Source organism: Nyctibius grandis, chromosome 8, assembly GCF_013368605.1.
Source record: "Nyctibius grandis isolate bNycGra1 chromosome 8, bNycGra1.pri, whole genome shotgun sequence".
Taxonomy (NCBI): Eukaryota; Metazoa; Chordata; class Aves; order Nyctibiiformes; family Nyctibiidae; genus Nyctibius; species Nyctibius grandis.
The window spans coordinates 47,612,553-47,632,027 of NC_090665.1; the positions used below are offsets into that span (position 1 = coordinate 47,612,553).

Below are 19,475 nucleotides of genomic sequence, written 5' to 3' on the forward strand. Positions count from 1 at the left end.
CCCTGATATCTGCAGCCGACTATTCCATCTGTGCTGTGCCGGTGGACACGCACTCCAGCCCGCTCAGCCCTCCCAGTAGTTGCCAAAACAGAAGCACTGAGTAAGTGCTTCTTCACACTAAGAGCAAAACCCTCTTGGCCAAAGCCCGCTGAGGTCACAACAAATTTGATCACTGCATCTGAATCAGGCCTAGGATGAATTCCCTGATAAATAATGAAGATTGATAGAGGGAAATGATGCTGTTTTCTCCCAGTTAATGTTACAACATGCTTTTGTACAAGCCTCCTGTGGTTTGCTGTGACCTTTTCTGTGATGGTCTGAGACCCAGCTCAGTTGCAGGATGGGTGCCTCACCTGGTCGTTGTCCTCGTCTACGGCGTTCTGCAGACAATCATTGCTACAGGATGGTCTTGTCTTTGGTACTGAGAAACTGCGACTTGTCTGTTAAACTACATAAACCACATCCAACATGACAGACTGTTACTTTTATCTTTTAAAAGGTTTTCGAAAGCTTCCTGCTTGCTACCTCACCATAACTCATCACGCTGTTTTTCTTCTGTCACTTTTCCAGGTCCCCCGCCAACAGCAAGTCCAGGATCATCGTAAGTTGTTTCATGTCTGTTATGTCAATTCATTAATCTTGCATTTCAGCAGTCAGAAGTTCATTTTTCATTTTGTGTGACAGGAGCACTTTTACATTCCACTTCAAGTCAGATAGTGTGGTAATTTATTGTAACTGAATTATCTGTCTTGTAGATATATTTTCATGTTATCGTGTCAACTCCTATTTCTTACACTAGACTTCTTAATTTCCAATATTATTACCTTTAGATTCTCTGGTGCCTTCAGTCTTTGAACTGATTTCAGTGTACCTACAGATTACAGGTATGAGTAGAAACTGATCTTCATGCATGTCACAGCCCAATCTGGAAAATATTTGTCCCTATAAGTGTATTTTACTCCCTAGGAGCTTCTTACTGGTTTTAAGGGGACTGATGGTCATAAGCTGTATCTGTATCTGTCTGTACCTGTATTAGCAAACTGTCTTAAAAATGAGTTTTTGAAGACCGAGTACCTGAGTGTGGGTAGTGGCTGTTTTTACAACAGCTCCCTGTATCCTGGAGCTCAGGTTTGGTTCCTGCTGCTGGGTCCGTGCTGCTGAGTCTGAGCAGTTGCCATGTTGTTGTATTTTGGCAGTGGAGCTTCTGTCTTTGGTAGCTTTTGAGAATATACATTTATCTTCCCCTCTAGTTTCAACATACATGATCAAACTTGGCTCACCTTTTATAGTCCCTTGTTGTTTTCAAGTGTGATCTTCAGCTGTTCTGAAGTTTGAAATTAATTTTGTGATAGTGTGTCCAGCTTCATCACCTCTTAGATGCATGGAACGATACTGAAAACCTGCCTTTCCTGGTGAGGGAAGCCACACCATTAGAAGAGAAATATGGTACCAACTAGAACATAAAATGAAACTATTAATATGATTACAAGGGATGCAGAAGCTTGGGGATGTGAGTGTGATCTTCTCATAGAAGATCGTTCACAAAGTATTGCAGGGGATATAAATCGGGGGGAAGCATCTGAGCACAAAAGGACATGCTAGGATGCCCTCTAATGGAACATCATAAAATGTGTTTCTGTCTTCCCTTTTGAAGGTACCTGACATGAAGTTACAGGGTTTGTTTTGGAAGGGGAGCTCTTTGCTTGGACTTAGACTCCTTTTTCCTCCTTTGTTCTGGGGAGGAAAGCTTCGTGGTGCTGTGGGAAGTGGGGGCTGTTGTGCTCTCTAGCAGTTTGGAGACTTAATTAATGAGTTGAGAAGATGTGTATTTTGTGTCTGCGTCCACCTAGTTTGGGATTTCTGAAATCTGTAAGGTTAAGCAACACATCCTTGGTGGTCAAACCTATGGGAGAGCAGTGTGAGCACAGAAAGCAGAGAGCTGTGCTGGAATTTCACAGTGTAGGCTACTCAGGATTGTCTCACTTTTAAAAAACAAAATAGATTTATGAACTTTATTCCTATTTTTCTTTCTGGCAGGGTTTTGGGGTGGTTTTGCCCCCCTGCAAAAAAAAAAGACCACAACTAAACTAGCTAAAAGCCTCACCCCGTTACAGAGATGTAACAGCAAATGGTGGCCCTAATTCAGTGAGTGTTGGGCTAAGCTCTAAGGTGATGTCTACACAGCAGCGTGCAGACCATGAGGGAAAAACCAAACTAGTGTCACGAGTGTTAGCTCAGAGACTAGGAGGATTACACTCCACCTGAGCTAAGGACCCTTCTTCTAGCAACAGCATCATAACTTCTGCATGCAAAGTCCATATAACCATGGAACAAACAGTCACTGTTTTTGTATGCACCATATTAGACATTAAATTGGCTTTAAAGTGACTTAATCCAAGATTTTAATTTTGTTTTCAGCGTTTGCTGCCCATTGGCATACACAGGTACAAACACAGAGTGTGAAAAGGTGAAAATAAAGTGAGACTTCCTCTTTAATAGTTGACTTTATAGTTGTGCCTTATAATTTTGTAACCAAAAAAGATATTTAATCACACTTAATTATACTGGGAGGTTGTGGGCTCTGTCTAGTAAGAGGTCATGTTGTACTAAACATTGGAGAGAAACACATCCAAAGAAATGTCCAGAGGGATCTCCGTTTTACTGGATGGAGAACATTCACATTCCTGTAGAAGCTAACCAGATTTAATCTGTGAAATAAGAGAATCAGGAAGGAGCTTATGACAAAGAAATGATAAACTTGGCACTCATGTGGGTCAGTGTACATTGTCCTGAACCTGGTTTGTATCTGCTGCCAGTGGCATGAGTGCAAGAGCCTTACGGATGGCAGCAGCGGGTTAGCAAAACAAATTTGTTGGCAAACAAATTCATTGCTCTGAAATTGATGGAAATTTGGTGGAAGCGCCTGTGGTAAAAGTGATGCCACGTTACATAGGTGAGTGTCACCGAAACGCATTTGAAGGAGTACTGGTGAAGGCAGCGGTGCTCTTCAGCACGGGGGAACAGAGCATTTTGTACAGCTCTGCTCAGTTTTCTTTCTGAAAAATTTATTTACGTTGTTCTGGAGATTAATACCTCATTTTCCTGGTATTTTGATTGCAAATTTTTTCAAATAGGAAGAGAAATTGAAGCCTGCTCCCTGTGATACCCTTCGAATGCATCAGCTGTCAGACTACTATGTGGTTTCATAGTCTTGATGCCATTTTAGGACTCATAGAATGGTTTGGGTTGGAAGGGACCTTAAAGACCATCTAGTTCCAACCCCCCTGCCACGGGCAGGGACACCTTCCACCAGACCAGGTTGCTCCAAGCCCCATCCAGCCTGGCCTTGAACACTGCCAGGGAGGGGGCAGCCGCAGCTTCTCTGGGCAACCTGGGCCAGGGTCTCACCACCCTCACAGCAAAGAATTTCTTCCTAATATCTAATCTAAATCTACCCTCTTTCAGTTTAAAACCATTCCCCCTCGTCCTGTCACTCCATGCCCTTGTCAAAAGCCCCTCTCCAGCTTTCCTGTAGCCCCTTCAGGCACCGGAAGGTGCTAGAAGGTCTCCCCGGAGCCTTCTCTTCTCCAGGCTGAACAGCCCCAACTCTCTCAGCCTGTCTCCAGAGCAGAGGGGCTCCAGCCCTCTGATCATCTTCGTGGCCTCCTCTGGACTCGCTCCAACAGCTCCATGTCCTCCTTCTGTTGGGGCCCCAGAGCTGGACGCAGCACTGCAGGGGGGGTCTCATGAGAGGGGAGCAGAGGGGCAGAATCCCCTCCCTCGCCCTGCTGGCCACGCTGCTGGGGATGCAGCCCAGGATAAGGTTGGCCTTCTGGGCTGCAAGCCCACATTGCCAGCTCATGGTGAGCTTCTCATTGCTATTAGATGAGCAGCAGGTACAGTCATGAGAAATACCTACTTTTATCTGTGAAAACCAACCCCATCTCTGCCAGCCTCAACTTCCAAGTTCCAGAGTGACACATGTACTCTATGGTCAACCTCCCTTCCCATCGTTTAAGACTCATGGGAAAACACTTTCTTCAGGAATAGTCCTGGAAGCTGGGTCATAAAATATCTTTTTATAAAAGTTAGGGCATTGGTCCTGGTGCTTGGGGTGAACTGTCTGTGGGTCTGTGATTTCTGTTCCCCAAAATACGTTCACAGGAGCCTGTGTCTCTCTGCCCTTGCCATGCCGGCTGGCCGCGGGTGTGCTCTGAGCAAAGGGACACCTACTGTATGTCATCATGTGGACACAGCGTGCTATTTTACCGTGGTTAAATGAAGGTTAAATATGGAAGCACTTGGAAGGATGTTGTGGAAATGAAAAGTCGTACTTGGGTAGTGTTTGTGCCTTATCAGCATGAGTTTCTTCTCCTATGATAAGGCAAAGAACAACATCAACGGCAAGTAGCAGCCTTGCTCGATGGGCGTGCTTTTCCCATGTTGTCTTTATCAATCCACCATGAGTGGAAGGTTCTGTTCATTTAAGGGTTTAATTTGAGGATCATTTTTTAAAAAAAATCCATATACTCAGCACTTTTTCTCCGCATAATTTATAGGTGCAGAGTTCTGCACTAATGTGATGGCAGAAAAATAGATGCGCCAACTGTAGCTTAAAAATAAGAAGGTTGAATGGATGACTTCTGTAAAAGAAGGCAGGCAATGCTAGATAACATAATAATTCAGAGCCAAAAGTCTGATTTGGCTCTGAAAGGGTCATTAGACATTGGAAGGGGCTGCCCAGGGAGGTGGTGGAGTCACCATCTGTGGAGGTGTTTAAGGAAAGACTGGACATGGCACTCAGTGCCATGGTCTAGTTGACGTGGTGGTGTCAGGGCAATGGTTGGACTCGATGATCGCAGAGGGCTCTTCCAACCTGATTGATTCTGTGATTCTGTGATTTCCAAATCAGTCTGAAGCGAATGAAAGAAACTCCAGCAGAAACATACCACTGCGGTGGGTAAGGAAATCGAGAAACCAAGGTGCTGCTGCAGCGTAAAGCACTGGCTGCCCTCAACGTCCTCCCTTTAACTCTCCTGCGTTTGGCAAAGGTCACCTTTAAAGCCCTTATCTGCGAGGCCGTGGAGTTACATTCCATTAACGTGCTCTGCTGCTCTGCGTCTCCGACATAGCTTGAAGAAGCTTTTGTTTAAAAAAAAAAAAGCCAACCCACGCTCCTGCTTTATAAATAAATCATTAGTTTATCTTCCGTTTTGCCGGAAGGTGCTAGAGATACAGCACCAGCTACAAGCAGCTCCGTGAGCTGTGGGGAGAGTGCCAACGCCTCTGTCCCGTGGTCCGGATGCGTGCCCAGGAGCTGGGCTGCTGCTCTGGCTCTCGGGCTGCTGGAATAGTTTCCATGAAGTGGATGGTGTCAAGGGCACCTCCACAAGAGGCAGGAGGCTGGGGGGTTCTCTTCTGGCAGATAAGTCAGGTCCTGCTGGCTCGTGGTGTAAAAGGTCACCATGAGCTAACTTAGCCCCTTCTTTTTCCCATGGAATTTATGAATGCAAACTGAAATTCAATTAATTGAATAATTTGAGGAAAATCAAAGGGAGCATTTTGCTAGTTAAGTGTTTTCCAGCATGTGTTGGTGCACACTTTTATGTTGCATATTTCTCTGTGTGTGTATATATTATACACACACATATATATATACATCTGTAGCCATCACTTCTAAAAACTCCCTGAAAGACTGTAACTTTGACATTATTTTTGAAGTTTCCATGTTTCACATCACTCTGAAACTCTATTTTTATCCATCATCCATGGCAAGGTTTGGTCCTTTAAGGATGTCAAAGTGTGGATCTTCATCTTGGGTCTCTCTGGTTGCTACAGAGATCGAAATCAGAAAGGGCTGAGGTCAGAGCACAGCAGATTCCTGGAGGTTAGAGAATTTAATATAACAATAGAGATACTTTGGCCTGGAAAATGGTTGTGTGCCCAGTCTTTTCCATTATTATTGTCCCTTTTTTCTCATTCTGTATTGTTTCTACTACCTGGAGCAGTGGCCCTGTGCTTGCCCTAAGCTTCAGCCACTCCAGGAGAGATCCTAGGTGCAGGTCACTGAAGTCAGAGGAGGTGGAACATGCTTGGCACTCTGTTCAAGAACTGCCACAAGAGCTGTAGTGGGAAAGAAAACAAAAATGGCTTTTTACATGGTCCAGTCTACAAATGAGCTCGACAAACCCTGCTGGAGTGTAGTCCAGAGGCAAGAGTTCAGGGAAGTGATCGTCCCTCTGTACTCGGCACTGGTGAGGCCGCACCTTGAATCCTGTGTCCAGTTCTGGGCCCCGCACTTCAAGAAAGATGTTGAGGTGCTGGAGCGAGTGCAGAGGAGGGCGACCAAGCTGGTGAAGGGTCTGGAGGGTCTGACCTATGAGGAACGGCTGAGGGAGCTGGGGGTGTTTAGCCTGGAGAAGAGGAGGCTCAGAGGTGACCTTATTGCAGTCTACAACTACCTGAAGGGAGGTTGTAGCGCAGTGGGAGTCGGCCTCTTCTCCCAGGCAACCAGCGATAGGACAAGAGGACACAGCCTCAAGCTTTGCCAGGGGAGGTTCAGGTTGGACATTAGGAAGCATTTCTTTTCAGCAAGGGTCATTAGCCATTGGAAGGGGCTGCCCAGGGAGGTGGTGGAGTCACCATCTCTGTAGGGGTTTAAGAAAAGCCTGGACATGGCACTTAGTGCCCTGGTCTAGTTGCCATGGTGGTGTCAGGGCAATGGTTGGACTCGATGATCCCAGAGGGCTCTTCCAACCTGATTGATTCTGTGATTCTGTGAAAGTGCTCTGTATGTTCTGTGTCAGCTGTACAAAACCAATTTATTGTGTTGTGAGCATGTTTCAAAAAGGCTTAACCTGCAGGTGAAATATTTCACTCAACAACAGGGACTATTGACTTTATTACAGTGGAAGCATCCGAAGAACAGCATGGCACCTCTTGGAAGTGTTCTGTAAGTTTGTAAGAGATGGTGTTTTAAGTTTTAGAGGAGAAAAATGTCGAGCTCATCAATATTACTGCTCTTGGACGTGCAGTGGTTACTGTGCGGCAGAGAGACAATGGCGTGAATGTAAAGCAGACTGGATGTGTGTACCACGGCCTGGCACCTCCTGAGCAGAGTATATACAGTCCTTGTGTCAGCATTGCTCTTGAACAGCCCTTTTATTCTTAACGGAGCCTTCTCTCTATATATAACCTAAATATGGTATTGTTTTATTCTTTATTTAACCACTGGGAATGAGGAGAGGAGGAGAAGAGGAGAGGGCTGTAATTTTAAGGGGCATTTGATTCATAAAATCAAATGGGGTTTGTGATTCCCAGAAATAGCTTGCAAGGCTTGTGAAACCACAAACCCCGCAGGATTCTCCCATCCTCTTTTTCAGTGATTAAGATTTTTATTTTTTTTTTTCAGTTAAACACATCTGGGTTTTTTAGTAAAACAGATCCTTTATACAGTGGCTCTGTGTGGCTGGATGTCAGTATGGTCCCTTCAGCGAGAAAACGCATAACCACTGCCCAGCATCCACGTGAGACTTGACCAACTGTGTATTTGGTTGTGGATTTCAAAGAGTAACAGAGAGACCTTCCCCTTTTGGCCATAGGAGCTAAATTTTATAGAAGAAAATATGCCAATAAAGAGGCAAGATTAGACTCACCAGAGAGCCACTCCAGCAGCATCCTGAGACCAACCTCGCTGCTGCTACCTGGAGCGAGTCCAGAGGAGGGCGACCAAGCTGGTGAAGGGTCTGGAGGGTCTGACCTACAAGGAACGGCTGAGGGAGCTGGGGGTGTTTAGCCTGGAGAAGAGGAGGCTCAGAGGTGACCTTATTGCAGTCTACAACTACCTGAAGGGAGGTTGTAGTGAAGTGGGAGTCGACCTCTTCTCCCAGGCAACTAGTGATAGGACAAGAGGACACAGCCTCAAGCTTCGTCAGGGGAGGTTCAGGTTGGACATTAGGAAGCATTTCTTCTCAGCAAGGGTCATTAGCCATTGGAAGGGCTGCCCAGGGAGGTGGTGGAGTCAGAATCTCTGGAGGGGTTTAAGAAAAGCCTGGCCATGGCACTTAGTGCCCTGGTCTAGTTGCCATGGTGGTGTCAGGGCAATGGTTGGACTTGATGATCCCAGAGGTCTCTTCCAACCTTATTGATTCTGTGATTCTGTGATACCTGCTGCCTGCCCACAGCACCCAGCACCCCAGGGCTCCCACACGTGGGCTGGGGCACCGGGCTTGACCCCCAGGATCTTGGTGAAGGAAGTGTATTGATTTCCAGTCCTGTAATACGTTTTGCTGATGTCGTAGAAAACTACCTTCATGTGTTGCTTAGTGACGGTGGAAATTTTGTATGAGGACTGAAGACAAGTCCCACGAGTTTTGGCACGGGATCGTTTACAGCCCCGCTGCGCGGTGATGCAATGGCCTGTGCATACAGCATGTAGGATCTGAGAAGCAAACGTGAAGTGGGATATTCTGTGTGGAGGCCAATATAAATATATTTGTGCAAAAAAATCACGCGGCATGAAGATGAAGTCTGAGTGGCTGATGCTGACAGAAACCATGTTACATTCTGTTGCATTACTTCATTCAAGTGAAAATAATACTCCCTTGGTTTTGCCAGGGGTCTGAGAGTCAGGTTATCTGCTGTGAGCACACCAGTCGTGGAAATGAAACGTTCCTGGGGAGAGCTGGGCTTGTCCTCTTCGCTGAGCCTTTGATCTGGTGCCCATTTATCTGCTCTGCCACCATCTCACCTTTTCCCTTGTTCTGATTATTCTGCTGCGATTTTCTTTGCGACATTCCTGTAGCATCGCGGGCGGTAAGGTGACTGCTGAGGCACCAGGGTGCACGGTTTGGGAGGGGGCATGCTTTTGGGCTTTCCTGAGCAAGGAAAAATAAATTAGAACCTCTGAGTAAATATAGTACATAATTTAGGAAGCCATACTTGCATCTTGTGTTAAATTAGCTGGTTATAGGCAGTATTCTAGTGCTTTTTATCTGCCTCAAGGTACTTACGTAGCTAAATATACACGTTATCTGAGAATCCCAGCAGCCTTTGCCTCTTTACCTCTTCTAATCTCCCAGACCACGGACGGGAAGCTGAGCCAGAGTAAGATTAAAGGTGCGTTTCGGTTGCCTTAGCTGCAGCCGTTTGTGCTACTTCAGATGCAGCTGAAGTCGTGCCTGTCGCCTTGGCTGGGTTTGACGCCCTGGGGTGGTTTGCCCAAGCTGTTGCGTGTGTAGCCTGTAACGAAAGAGAGAATTGAGCTCCAGCTCTGGAGGTGCAGACCAAAACCTGTGCCACTGGATTATTGTTCTTGTCTGCTGCGGCCGTGCATCATCCACTGGTTTTCGTGTGAGCAATGCTGCAAAAATCCGAGTTCTTTGCCGCAGAGCTCTTACCCCAGGTGGCCAAGAAGGCCAATGGCATCCTGGCCTCTAGTAGGAATAGTGTAGCCAGCCGGTCTAGGGAAGGGATTGTCCCTCTGTACTCGGCACTGGTGAGGCCGCACCTTGAATCCTGTGTCCAGTTCTGGGCCCCGCACTTCAAGAAAGATGTTGAGGTGTTGGAGCGAGTCCAGAGGAGGGCGACCAAGGTGGTGAAGGGTCTGGAGGGTCTGACCTCCGAGGAACGGCTGAGGGAGCTGGGGGTGTTTAGCCTGGAGAAGAGGAGGCTCAGAGGTGACCTTAGTGCAGTCTACAACTACCTGAAGGGAGGTTGTAGTGGAGTGGGAGTCGGCCTCTTCTCCCAGGCAACTAGCGACAGGACAAGAGGACACAGCCTCAAGCTTGGCCAGGGCAGGTTCAGGTTGGCCATTAGGAAGCATTTCTTCTCAGCAAGAGTCATTAGCCATTGGAAGGGGCTGCCCAGGGAGGTGGTGGAGTCACCATCTCTGGAGGTGTTTAAGAAAAGCCTGGACATGGCACTTAGTGCCCTGGTCTAGTTGCCATGGTGGTGTCAGGGCAATGGTTGGACTTGATGATCCCAGAGGTCTCTTCCAACCTGACTGATTCTGTGATTCTTACTAATGAAGTGGGTTAAATTGTATTTTGTTATGCTGTGGTAAGTCTACAAAAAAGAAACCGGCCTCTAGTTTGGAGCAAGATTGACCTTAGAAAGTACTTTTCACTTTTGAAAGGGTATTTGATAAACATTTTCACCAATTTTAGCTGAAGTGTTCCACCTTATCTGCCTGTAGTGCAAACAGAAAACCCTTCTGTCTTCATGGCGACATGGAGGAAAGGCATGACACAATATGGAGATATTGTTGTATTATCTGAAAACAAATTAATTACACTGATGTCAATATTTTTTTAAGTGGAGAGGGAAAAATGAGTTAAGTACATTATGACTTGGGCATGGGGAGCCAGAGTTCCCTAATGCATTTTGGTAGTACAAGGGAAAAGGCAACGTGCTGTTGAGGGCTGAATTTCTTTCCGTTCCGCGCAGGATCACCCGTAGCAACTACACATGCAAACGGCAACGGCAATGGTTGGACTCGATGATCCCTGAGGTCTCTTCCAACCTGGTTGATTCTGTGATTCTGTGATCTCCTGCAGCCTTCGGGGTGCTGTGTTTAGGGAGATACTCTTTAACTGTTGGAAAAAAAAAAAAGATCGTTACGCACAGTTGGCAATCTGTGTCTGACTAAGCCTGATAATAAACTGAGTCTTGTGAGTTAAACCAAATAGTCAGACCTGCCAAGTATTGTTTCTATTAATGCTGCATAGCCTTAATGTCACACAGAGGCCTTTTTCCCACTGAACTCCCTGGCAGAAGTTGTCCGGGTAGGAGTTCAGTCCACCCCAGGACTGAGGACCCGTCCTACTAAGCTCCATATTAAGGCTGCAGCTAAGACTGGTTGGAAAAAAGTATTGGATTTGATTAAAAATATTGAGCCTTCAATAGTTGGTTTTATTCCATGTCAAAATGAAGCTGAGAGCATTAGGCATTTTTCTCAGAAAATAAGTCTTGCCTAGCCCCTAGGCCAGCATATATTCACTTGAGAGGAGGAAGATGCTGGCTCTGCTTTAGAGCAGAGATATAACCTGGTTTTCCCATATTTCACGTGGTCATTCCAGATAACAGCTATTTTCAGGCCGACCCAAAAACTCCTTCTAGAGCTGCTAAAAGCTTGCAGTGGCAATTTGGTCCAAACCTGCTGGGTTTTTGTGAAACGTTCCGGTTTTCAGAAGATGATGTTTTCTCTCTAAGAGAATTTTAATAAAAAAAATTCTCATTTAGCTCTAATCATAAGGGCAGTTTAAATGACTTTCAAGGATTTGAGCCCGAAGACTGTGAGGCAAGATCTGACAATATTACAGTAACAATTAATTTCACCCTTCCTGGACGATGTCAGGTTACAGCAGTGACTACACAGAGCCCATCTTTGTGCTGCTTTAGTTTGGAAAGGGCTTGCCCTGAATATATGTCTTGACCTCAAAGAGGGCAAATAAAAAATGATGTTTCAGAGTGTCTCTGATTTACGTGGGATTAGACCTGATTTGTGTTGTGCTCGGACATCATGGTGTCTTAAAGTTTCTGGCAATGATTCTTGGTCTGGTTTATTTACGTATGTTTACAACATAGTACCTTCTTCAACGGCTCTTCATCTAAGAGTTGCTAAAATAGAGATGGGTACTGTTGTTTTGGGGAGGGGGAGCATGTTTTACAATGTAGCCCAAGTGCCAGAGCCTACTCCTTCCTGGTCCCAGGCTTTTGGAGCTTTCTGTTATATTTTGGGGGGTCTCTGGTCTATCTTAAGCAGTTAAAAAAAAAAAACCCACAACAAAAAGCTAAAAGACTGGAAGGCAACCTCCTTGATTTCCCTCGCCACCAGCCTGTGGTGGGGTAAGATGGTCAACGTAAGACTTTGGTGTTGCAGGAGAATATATTACTTGAGTTTCCCTTGTCTGGCCGTTGCCTCCTTAGCACTATTGCCCCATGGGTACGGGTGTTATTCCTGGGGAGATGACTGTAAAGGTCTTCAGATGTAGGAGGGAAGAAGGGAAATCATCGTACAACCTGTGTCATGTAGTTAAGGTATAAAATGTTTTCTAGCTGTCATGGCATGAGTTAAGTGTAATTAAGAAAACTGACAAATGAAATTGTGAATCAGTTGTCTTTACTGTGATTTTCTGAAAGAGAAAATTGAACTTCTGTCACTAGAGCAAGCGTGTTTAAAAGTCATCTGGTCTTGTTTTACTTAAAAACCTGCAACTTCTGGTGGCTGAATGTCCTTACAGCACTTTCCTGGGCTTCGGGCAGTTTGCGCAGCCATGGGAATTGGCCAAGTGTAAGGGATGAAATAAAGAAATAGTCAAACATTTCAGAGACCAGTTAATGTCTGAGGTCACCTCTGAGGTACAGTGAGATTCCCTTATGCCGTAAGGCCTTTAATTATAAGGGAAATCCTATTTAAAGGCCTATAATGTTTCTGTGGTTGTAATAAGATATCCTGCATAACCAGGATAACTGAGGTAGTAAAACCTCAGTGGGCAAATCTCAATCTCTTTCTCATTTTGTTCTTCTTTTACTTTACTGCCCAGCTGTTGTTGATATTCCTTAAACAAATCCTCTTCTGCTATTTTCAGTTTGTGTTGATGGGGAACCAAGAACAGGAGGAGCAGTGAGGGATCTGTCGGAGGTTCGTCACATCGGCGTCGCATGCAGTCGCCCAACTCTGGGCACAACTTCAAGCAGGTTCCTGGTTTATGTGCTAGCTGCCAGCCTTGCTACCAGCAGGCTGGAAAGGGAATTAAGATGAAGCATTTGAAACATTGGGGTAGTGAAAGCTCCGTTTGCTTGTGGTAGGAATTACTCAAGAGAACAAAAACCAGTAATAATAATAATTATAGTATTGCAAACAAAGCGTGGGTGCTAGAACGGGGAGAGGCGGTGTCTGTGGCCTCTGCATGATGGATTTGTTTCCTGTCCTAGGCTCGCTCTCACCCACGTGAAAAGTTGTCTCTGTCCGTATGTAGCCCCTTTTTCCTGCCCCCTTCCCATGGGCAATTTATGCTTCTCCTCCCCCTTCAGATGGCCTCAGCACCGAGCCTTTGCTTTTTCCCGTAATGAGGCATCCCAGGACTGGGACCTGGAGCCGTGTGCTGGACCACTGCCTGTCCCTCAAAATCGCTGCCCCAGCCAGGAGCTGGGCAGCTGCAAAATTTCCTTCCTTAATCACCCCCCATGCATCTCCAGATCTTCAGAGTTCATAAATGGTTCGGTGATTATGGGGTGTTTCTCCTTCCACCTTGAATAGTGTCCTCTCCTGTGAAGACTTCTGCACTTCAAGAAAGATGTTGAGGTGTTGGAGCGAGTCCAGAGGAGGGCGACCAAGCTGGTGAAGGATCTGGAGGGTCTGACCTCCGAGGAACGGCTGAGGGAGCTGAGGGTGTTTAGCCTGGAGAAGAGGAGGCTCAGAGGTGACCTTATTGCAGTCTACAACTACCTGAAGGGAGGTTGTAGTGAAGTGGGAGTCGGCCTCTTCTCCCAGGCAACTAGTGATAGGACAAGAGGACACAGCCTCAAGCTTCACCAGGGGAGGTTCAGGTTGGACATTAGGAAGCATTTCTTCTCAGCAAGGGTCATTAGCCATTGGAAGGGGCTGCCCAGGGAGGTGGTGGAGTCACCATCTCTGGAGGTGTTTAAGAAACGACTGGACATGGCACTTGGTGCCCTGGTCTAGTTGCCATGGTGGTGTCAGGGCAATGGTTGGACTCGATGATCCCAGAGGGCTCTTCTAACCTGATTGATTCTGTGATTCCGTGTGATTCTGACTGCCTGAAAATCAGCAATTTAAAAGGGCCGCCCAATACCATTGGCAACCGCCCTGTAACCAGCCAACGTCAGGAGCATCGTGAGCAAGAGCCCCGTGATGAAGGGTCTGTGAAAGCCCATGTGAAACTGGAGGGAACAATCCTCACCCTGAACTAACACTGCGGCTCCTTGTTGCAAGGACGTGTCAATCACGCCCAGCTCAACTTAAGAGTTTACCCTGGGCTTCCGCAGCCTTTAGGAGAACCGGTGGTCTCAGTCTTGGGGCAAGTGTTTATTCAGTCTAGTAAAAACATTAAAAATGGGAATAAATCTCTATTGACCCAAGGTGCTTTCACTACTGCAATACGATGTAGAACCTTCAGAATGAGTTTTCCTATAAAGATACCATCACTGCACAGCCCGCCTGTAGGTCGTTACCTCCGCAAGCGCAATTGGTGTTACTTCATCACAAAATCATTAAGTGTGAGGAAGAAGATTATAAGGTGTTACATTATTTATCCTGCTAATTGAAAACACGCGTGACACGCTAGCAATAACCCTGGGCAACTTCAAGTACTGTAAAAGGAGTTAATCATTGATTTCAGAATGTGTCAAGTTTATTGATCTTGTTAACAGGAAAATGTGTGTGGTTACCTTGGTGGGGAAGGAAGGCAGTTATCATCTGACCTGTTATTAGCTGGGTGCCATTATTGATGCCTGAGCCAACAAAGATCCGTGTTAAGCAAAAATTAATCACAAATGTTACCCTGCCATAGTTTTCCAGGCAAATATCTCGTGTCAGTAAATTTACTTTAAGTAAATAAATTTTCTCTCAGTCTTGATTTTGCTCGAGATGAATGGGCACATTCTTTTGCCACAGTTCTGCCCGGCACTTAGCACCAAGAACACTTTGCAAGCAGATCCCCTTTCAAGGTTCACAGCTAGTTTAGAGATTTGGAGGTTTTAGAGGTGAGAAGAGACCGTTGCAGTCCTCCAGCTAACCGTCCTGGGGACAGGCTGCAGTACTTCTCTTGGTTATGTTGTGTTCCAAATCCATTGGTTTTGAATTAACTAGAGCACATCCTTGGGGAAAAAAAAAAGAAGTGTCATGTTGATTTTTTCTGTCTTTAACTTCTGAACATGCTTGTTCTGCATCAAGTCAAACACCTTAATAAGATTCTAAATATACAAACATTATTATCTTTACAACCCAAGCTCTTGACTGGTGTTGGAGCGAATTCAGAGGAGGGCGACCAAGCTGGGGAAGGGTCTGGAGGGTCTGACCTACGAGGAACAGCTGAGGGAGCTGGGAGTGTTTAGCCTGGAGAAGAGGAGGCTCAGAGGTGACCTTAGTGCAGTCTACAACTACCTGAAGGGAGGTTGTAGCGCAGTGGGAGTCGGCCTCTTCTCCCGGGCAACTAGTGATAGGACAAGAGGACACAGCCTCAAACTTCGCCAGGGGAGGTTCAGGTTGGACATGAGGAAGCATTTCTTCTCAGAAGGGTCATTAGCCATTGGAAGGGGCTGCCCAGGGAGGTGGTGGAGTCACCATCTCTGGATGTGTTTAAGAAAAGCCTGGCCATGGCACTTAGTGCCCTGGTCTAGTTGCCATGGTGGTGTCAGGGCAATGGTTGGACTTGATGATCCCAGAGGTCTCTTCCAACCTGATTGATTCTGGGATTCTGTGACTTTGCCAAAGCGCGTCTGAGAGGTCTCTTTTCTGGGAGCTTCTGGGAATTGCCACCAGCTCTGTTACTGCCTCACGTCCTGTGTTGTTTGGGGCTTCATCTCAGCCATTGCACTGTTTTGTTTTGGACGGTGTGAGGCTGGCAGATGTGGGGTCACTTGGGTCTTTCCATGATGTGTGTGAGCACCGGCAATGCCAGGGCTGCCAGGCAGTTGGTGAAGCCAACAGCCATGAAGAGATCGTGGAGACATTGTCTTTTACAGCTTTTGGATGCGAGCTGTCTTGACCCACCTATGTTTAAAACATCTGGTTTTAGTAGGTGCTATTTAATGTCTTCTTTAGTTACTTTTGGAACAGAAGCTATTTGGTTGTATTTATATGATAAATAAATAAATACATTTTCTCTTCGTTATTGTTGACGGTTCCACCATTTCCAACTTGGGAGAAACAAATATGAATTATAGCAGAATCTCTTGATCTTGGACTTAAAAGCATAGTAAAAGCCTTTTCTTTACTGCTTGCAGCTATGCAAGTTTCAGAAATCTCCTTGTGCAATTTTAGCATCTCATGGTAAATTTTAGCATTTATGTAAAATTCGGTGGTGTCAATTTTTCCTCCTCAATGGGTGCGTATCAGCCCAGGTACAAGCAGCAGATGAGGGTTTGACCTTCTGTGAGTGTGCTGTCTTTTGCAGATTTGAAAGGAACAAAAGATAATGAGAGAAAATATTATTCTAGCAATGATAAATGTGAAGGAATGATCTGGAGAATGTTTGCTTTGCGTTGGGAGCTGCGTTTGGGGCCGTAGTTGGCATCAGGAGCTGCGACTGTGTCAGAGTCTGATCTCAGCTGTGTGGGAATAAACCCAGAGGAACTCTGTAGGTTTCTGGGGAGCTGCTCCGTGTTTTTACTCAGTGTGAGTAACACGGGAATGTTACTCCATCCTTGGCGTACAAGGCGTTTTTGTGAGACAAAATAGGCAATCGTGGTCTTGCCAAAATAAAGTTCCTTGACTGGATAAAAGGAGGAATGGTCTATAAATACCAGTGTTTCCTTTGATTGCTGTCTGACACACACTGTGCATAAAGGCTTTGCTGCATGGATGGTATGTGTGCGTGCCTTTTTAAATGATGTTTGGCTTAATCCTCATTTAATTTTTCATGCAGTTGTAAAATACATGTTTTATATTACCAGACCACGATAAGAGTATTGATTCGAACCAGCATTTCGCCTACTCAGAGATAAAAACCAGCTTTTAATTTGATAAAGTACAACTGCAAAAGTATGCCAGGACAGACTTTATTAAAACAAGGTTCTAGAAACAGTTCTATTATCTTAAATAATATTTTTCTAGTGAGGGAATGCATTAATACAGTACATAACATGCGTGTAACCTTATCAATACCAATTAATTTCAGAAATACAGCTGAAGTTTTTGTGTCATGCACCTCAGCCCACCACGCCATGCTGAGACAGGTAGGAAGTCTGGCAGACGTGGCTGCTCTTTCTTACTCAGAAATGGTGCAGCTGAATGTTGTGAGTACCCTGAGTATACTTCACATCAAAGTACACAAGTAATCACGTGTAAAATGTCTTAGAAATTTGTGAGCCATTCACAGAGGCAAGTTAGCATAATTACTTGTGATGCAAAAATTAATCAGATTGCTGTTCTCAATTGCTGACACACTGGAATAATAAAACTAAATAAAACAATTGGGATAGAGGGGTGGTTTGGTTTTGGTGGTAAATATCAATAAATTGATATCCTGCAGACACGGACAAGTCCAGAAAAATATGTACCTTTTCCTCCCTCTGCCACTTGAATCGTAAAATACACGGTGCTGGTTATGGGGTGTAAAGTGGGTTTTTCACCTTGAATACCAATTATTGGCAGCAAATGAGCTACAAAGTGGCGTTATCTTACGTGTTTTCTACAAACACCTTCCTACTAACAAGCTGGGCCTTTCTTTGAGATGCTCAGACAAACGCTTTAAGCTTGCAGTGTTCTGAACTCGTTGACCTTGCAAAATTAGATGTTTCCATCTTTATTTACCACACCAAAAAATAAAAAAGATGGAAGTGAGGATTTACTTAATAATTCTTTTAGTGCTGCTGCCAGGAAATAGGCAGGAAGGCACGTTGCAACGTATTCACCCTTTTGGGGTAGCAGGAGGAAAAGGCAGTGACTAAGAACAAGAGTTTTAGAAGGGATTTGGCCCATTTCTGAGTAGAAAGCTGTGGGTTTTACACAGTTCTTCCTTCAAATGAGGATTTTCACATTCAGGGCTGGGCATCCTTCTCAAGGCTAACTGAAATATGAATCTTTTGGTCCCGAGACACTTACTGAAGTGTGGCTGCTTTACGCTGCTCTGTGCAGCCTAGGTAGGGAGGCAAAATGCTTTTAAAGAAAACAAACAAGTTCTCCGTGCCTTCTCCTGTTACCATTAGGGAATGGATGGGCAGATCTTAATTTTCACTGAAGCATATTTTCACTCATGTTTGTTGTCTTAAGAATGAGTTTCTTATCTCGAAAGCAATCTTTTTCACAAGGCATTCTCAGTTTCATATAACTCCTGATACCCTTTAAAGCAGACTGGCTATTCCCAGCTGAGGAGCCGCTATTTATGCGTGGCTGTCAGGAGCAGAATTTATGATAGACCTGCAAGTTATGTGAACTTTAAATGTTTTCACAGTTGTTAAACTTGACCAACTATTTCAATAAGACTAACTGCTTAAAATGGTTTCGGACCTTAACCAGCTACCCCCAGCCGCAGTGTGACTGTTCTGCTCATAAACCCAACAACCCCCAGACTGTTTGTCAGGGGAGAAAAACGCTGTATTCCTCCCTTGACAGAATTCCTAGGAAGGCCATTTAGAAAAATATGTTTTCCACTAAATTTTTTAAAGGAATCTGGGATTTCAGGTCATCTTTTTCATGTAGTTGCTCTCCATCCACTGTCCTTACTTTCATAGAATCACAGAATTGTTAAGGTTGGAAAAGACCTAAAAGATCACCAAGTCCAACCATTGACCCAGTGCCACCATGCCCACTAAACCATGTCCTGAAGCACCACATCTAGATGTTTTTTGAACATCTCTAGGGATGGTGACTCCACCACCTCCCTGGGCAGCCTGTTCCAATGCCTAATGACTCTTTCAGTGAAGAAATTCTTCCTAAGATCCAGCCTGAACCTCCCCTGGCATAACTTGAGGCCATTTCCTCTCGTCCTATTGCTGGTTACCCGGGAGAAGAGACTGACCCCCACCTCACCACAACCTCCTTTCAGGTAGTTGTAGAGGGCGATAAGGTCTCCCCTCAGCCTCCTCTTCTGCAAACTAAACACCCCCAGTTCCCTCAGCCGCTCCTCATAAGACTTGTGTTCCAGACCCTTCACCAGCTTCGTTGCCCTTCTTTGGACACACTCCAGCAGCTCAATGTCCTTCTTGTAGTGAGGGGCCCAGAACTGAACACTTTGTAGTGCCTGGCCTCTCCCCTGTCCCACCAAAGGGAGCCATAGATACGCGTTTCAGGGCAAGAGTTATCACATTGAGAGAAGCAAGGCTGCACGCCTGTAAAATTAGTTCTCTGCAGCTAATTATTGGTATCTGAATTAGTATTGAGGCATCTAACAGCGATGCACGATGCCGAGCTGGCGCAGGGCTCACGCTGGGGTGCCGCGGTCCGTAGCTGTACCCCTGGGCTCAGCCCTCGTGCACGCTGGGTGCTCTGGCAGCAATTTGGGGAGAGCTCAGCTGTTCGGCTCAGCAGCTTCGGCAGGGGCTGTGAAAGCTTTTGTTAAATCAAAGAATCACAGAATCACAGAATCAATCAGGTTGGAAGAGCCCTCTGGGATCATCGAGTCCAACCATTGCCCTGACACCACCATGGCAACTAGACCATGGCACTAAGTGCCATGGCCAGTCTTTTCTTAAACCCCTCCAGAGATGGTGACTCCACCACTTCCCTGGGCAGCCCCTTCCCATGGCTAATGACCCTTGCTGAGAAGAAATGCTTCCTAATGTCCAACCTG

At 45.6% G+C, this 19,475-nt stretch overlaps 1 protein-coding gene across 2 annotated transcripts in view; it reads left to right on the forward strand.

Moving 5' to 3' along the window:
• The window catches only part of ROR1 (receptor tyrosine kinase like orphan receptor 1), a 195,927-nt gene that overhangs the window by 150,338 nt on the left and 26,114 nt on the right, over positions 1 to 19,475 (forward strand). For both annotated transcript variants that reach the window (XM_068406878.1, XM_068406877.1), the window contains exon 4: positions 571 to 601. In XM_068406878.1, the coding sequence (XP_068262979.1) occupies positions 571 to 601 (31 nt within the window). The remainder of the gene's footprint in view (positions 1 to 570; positions 602 to 19,475) is intronic.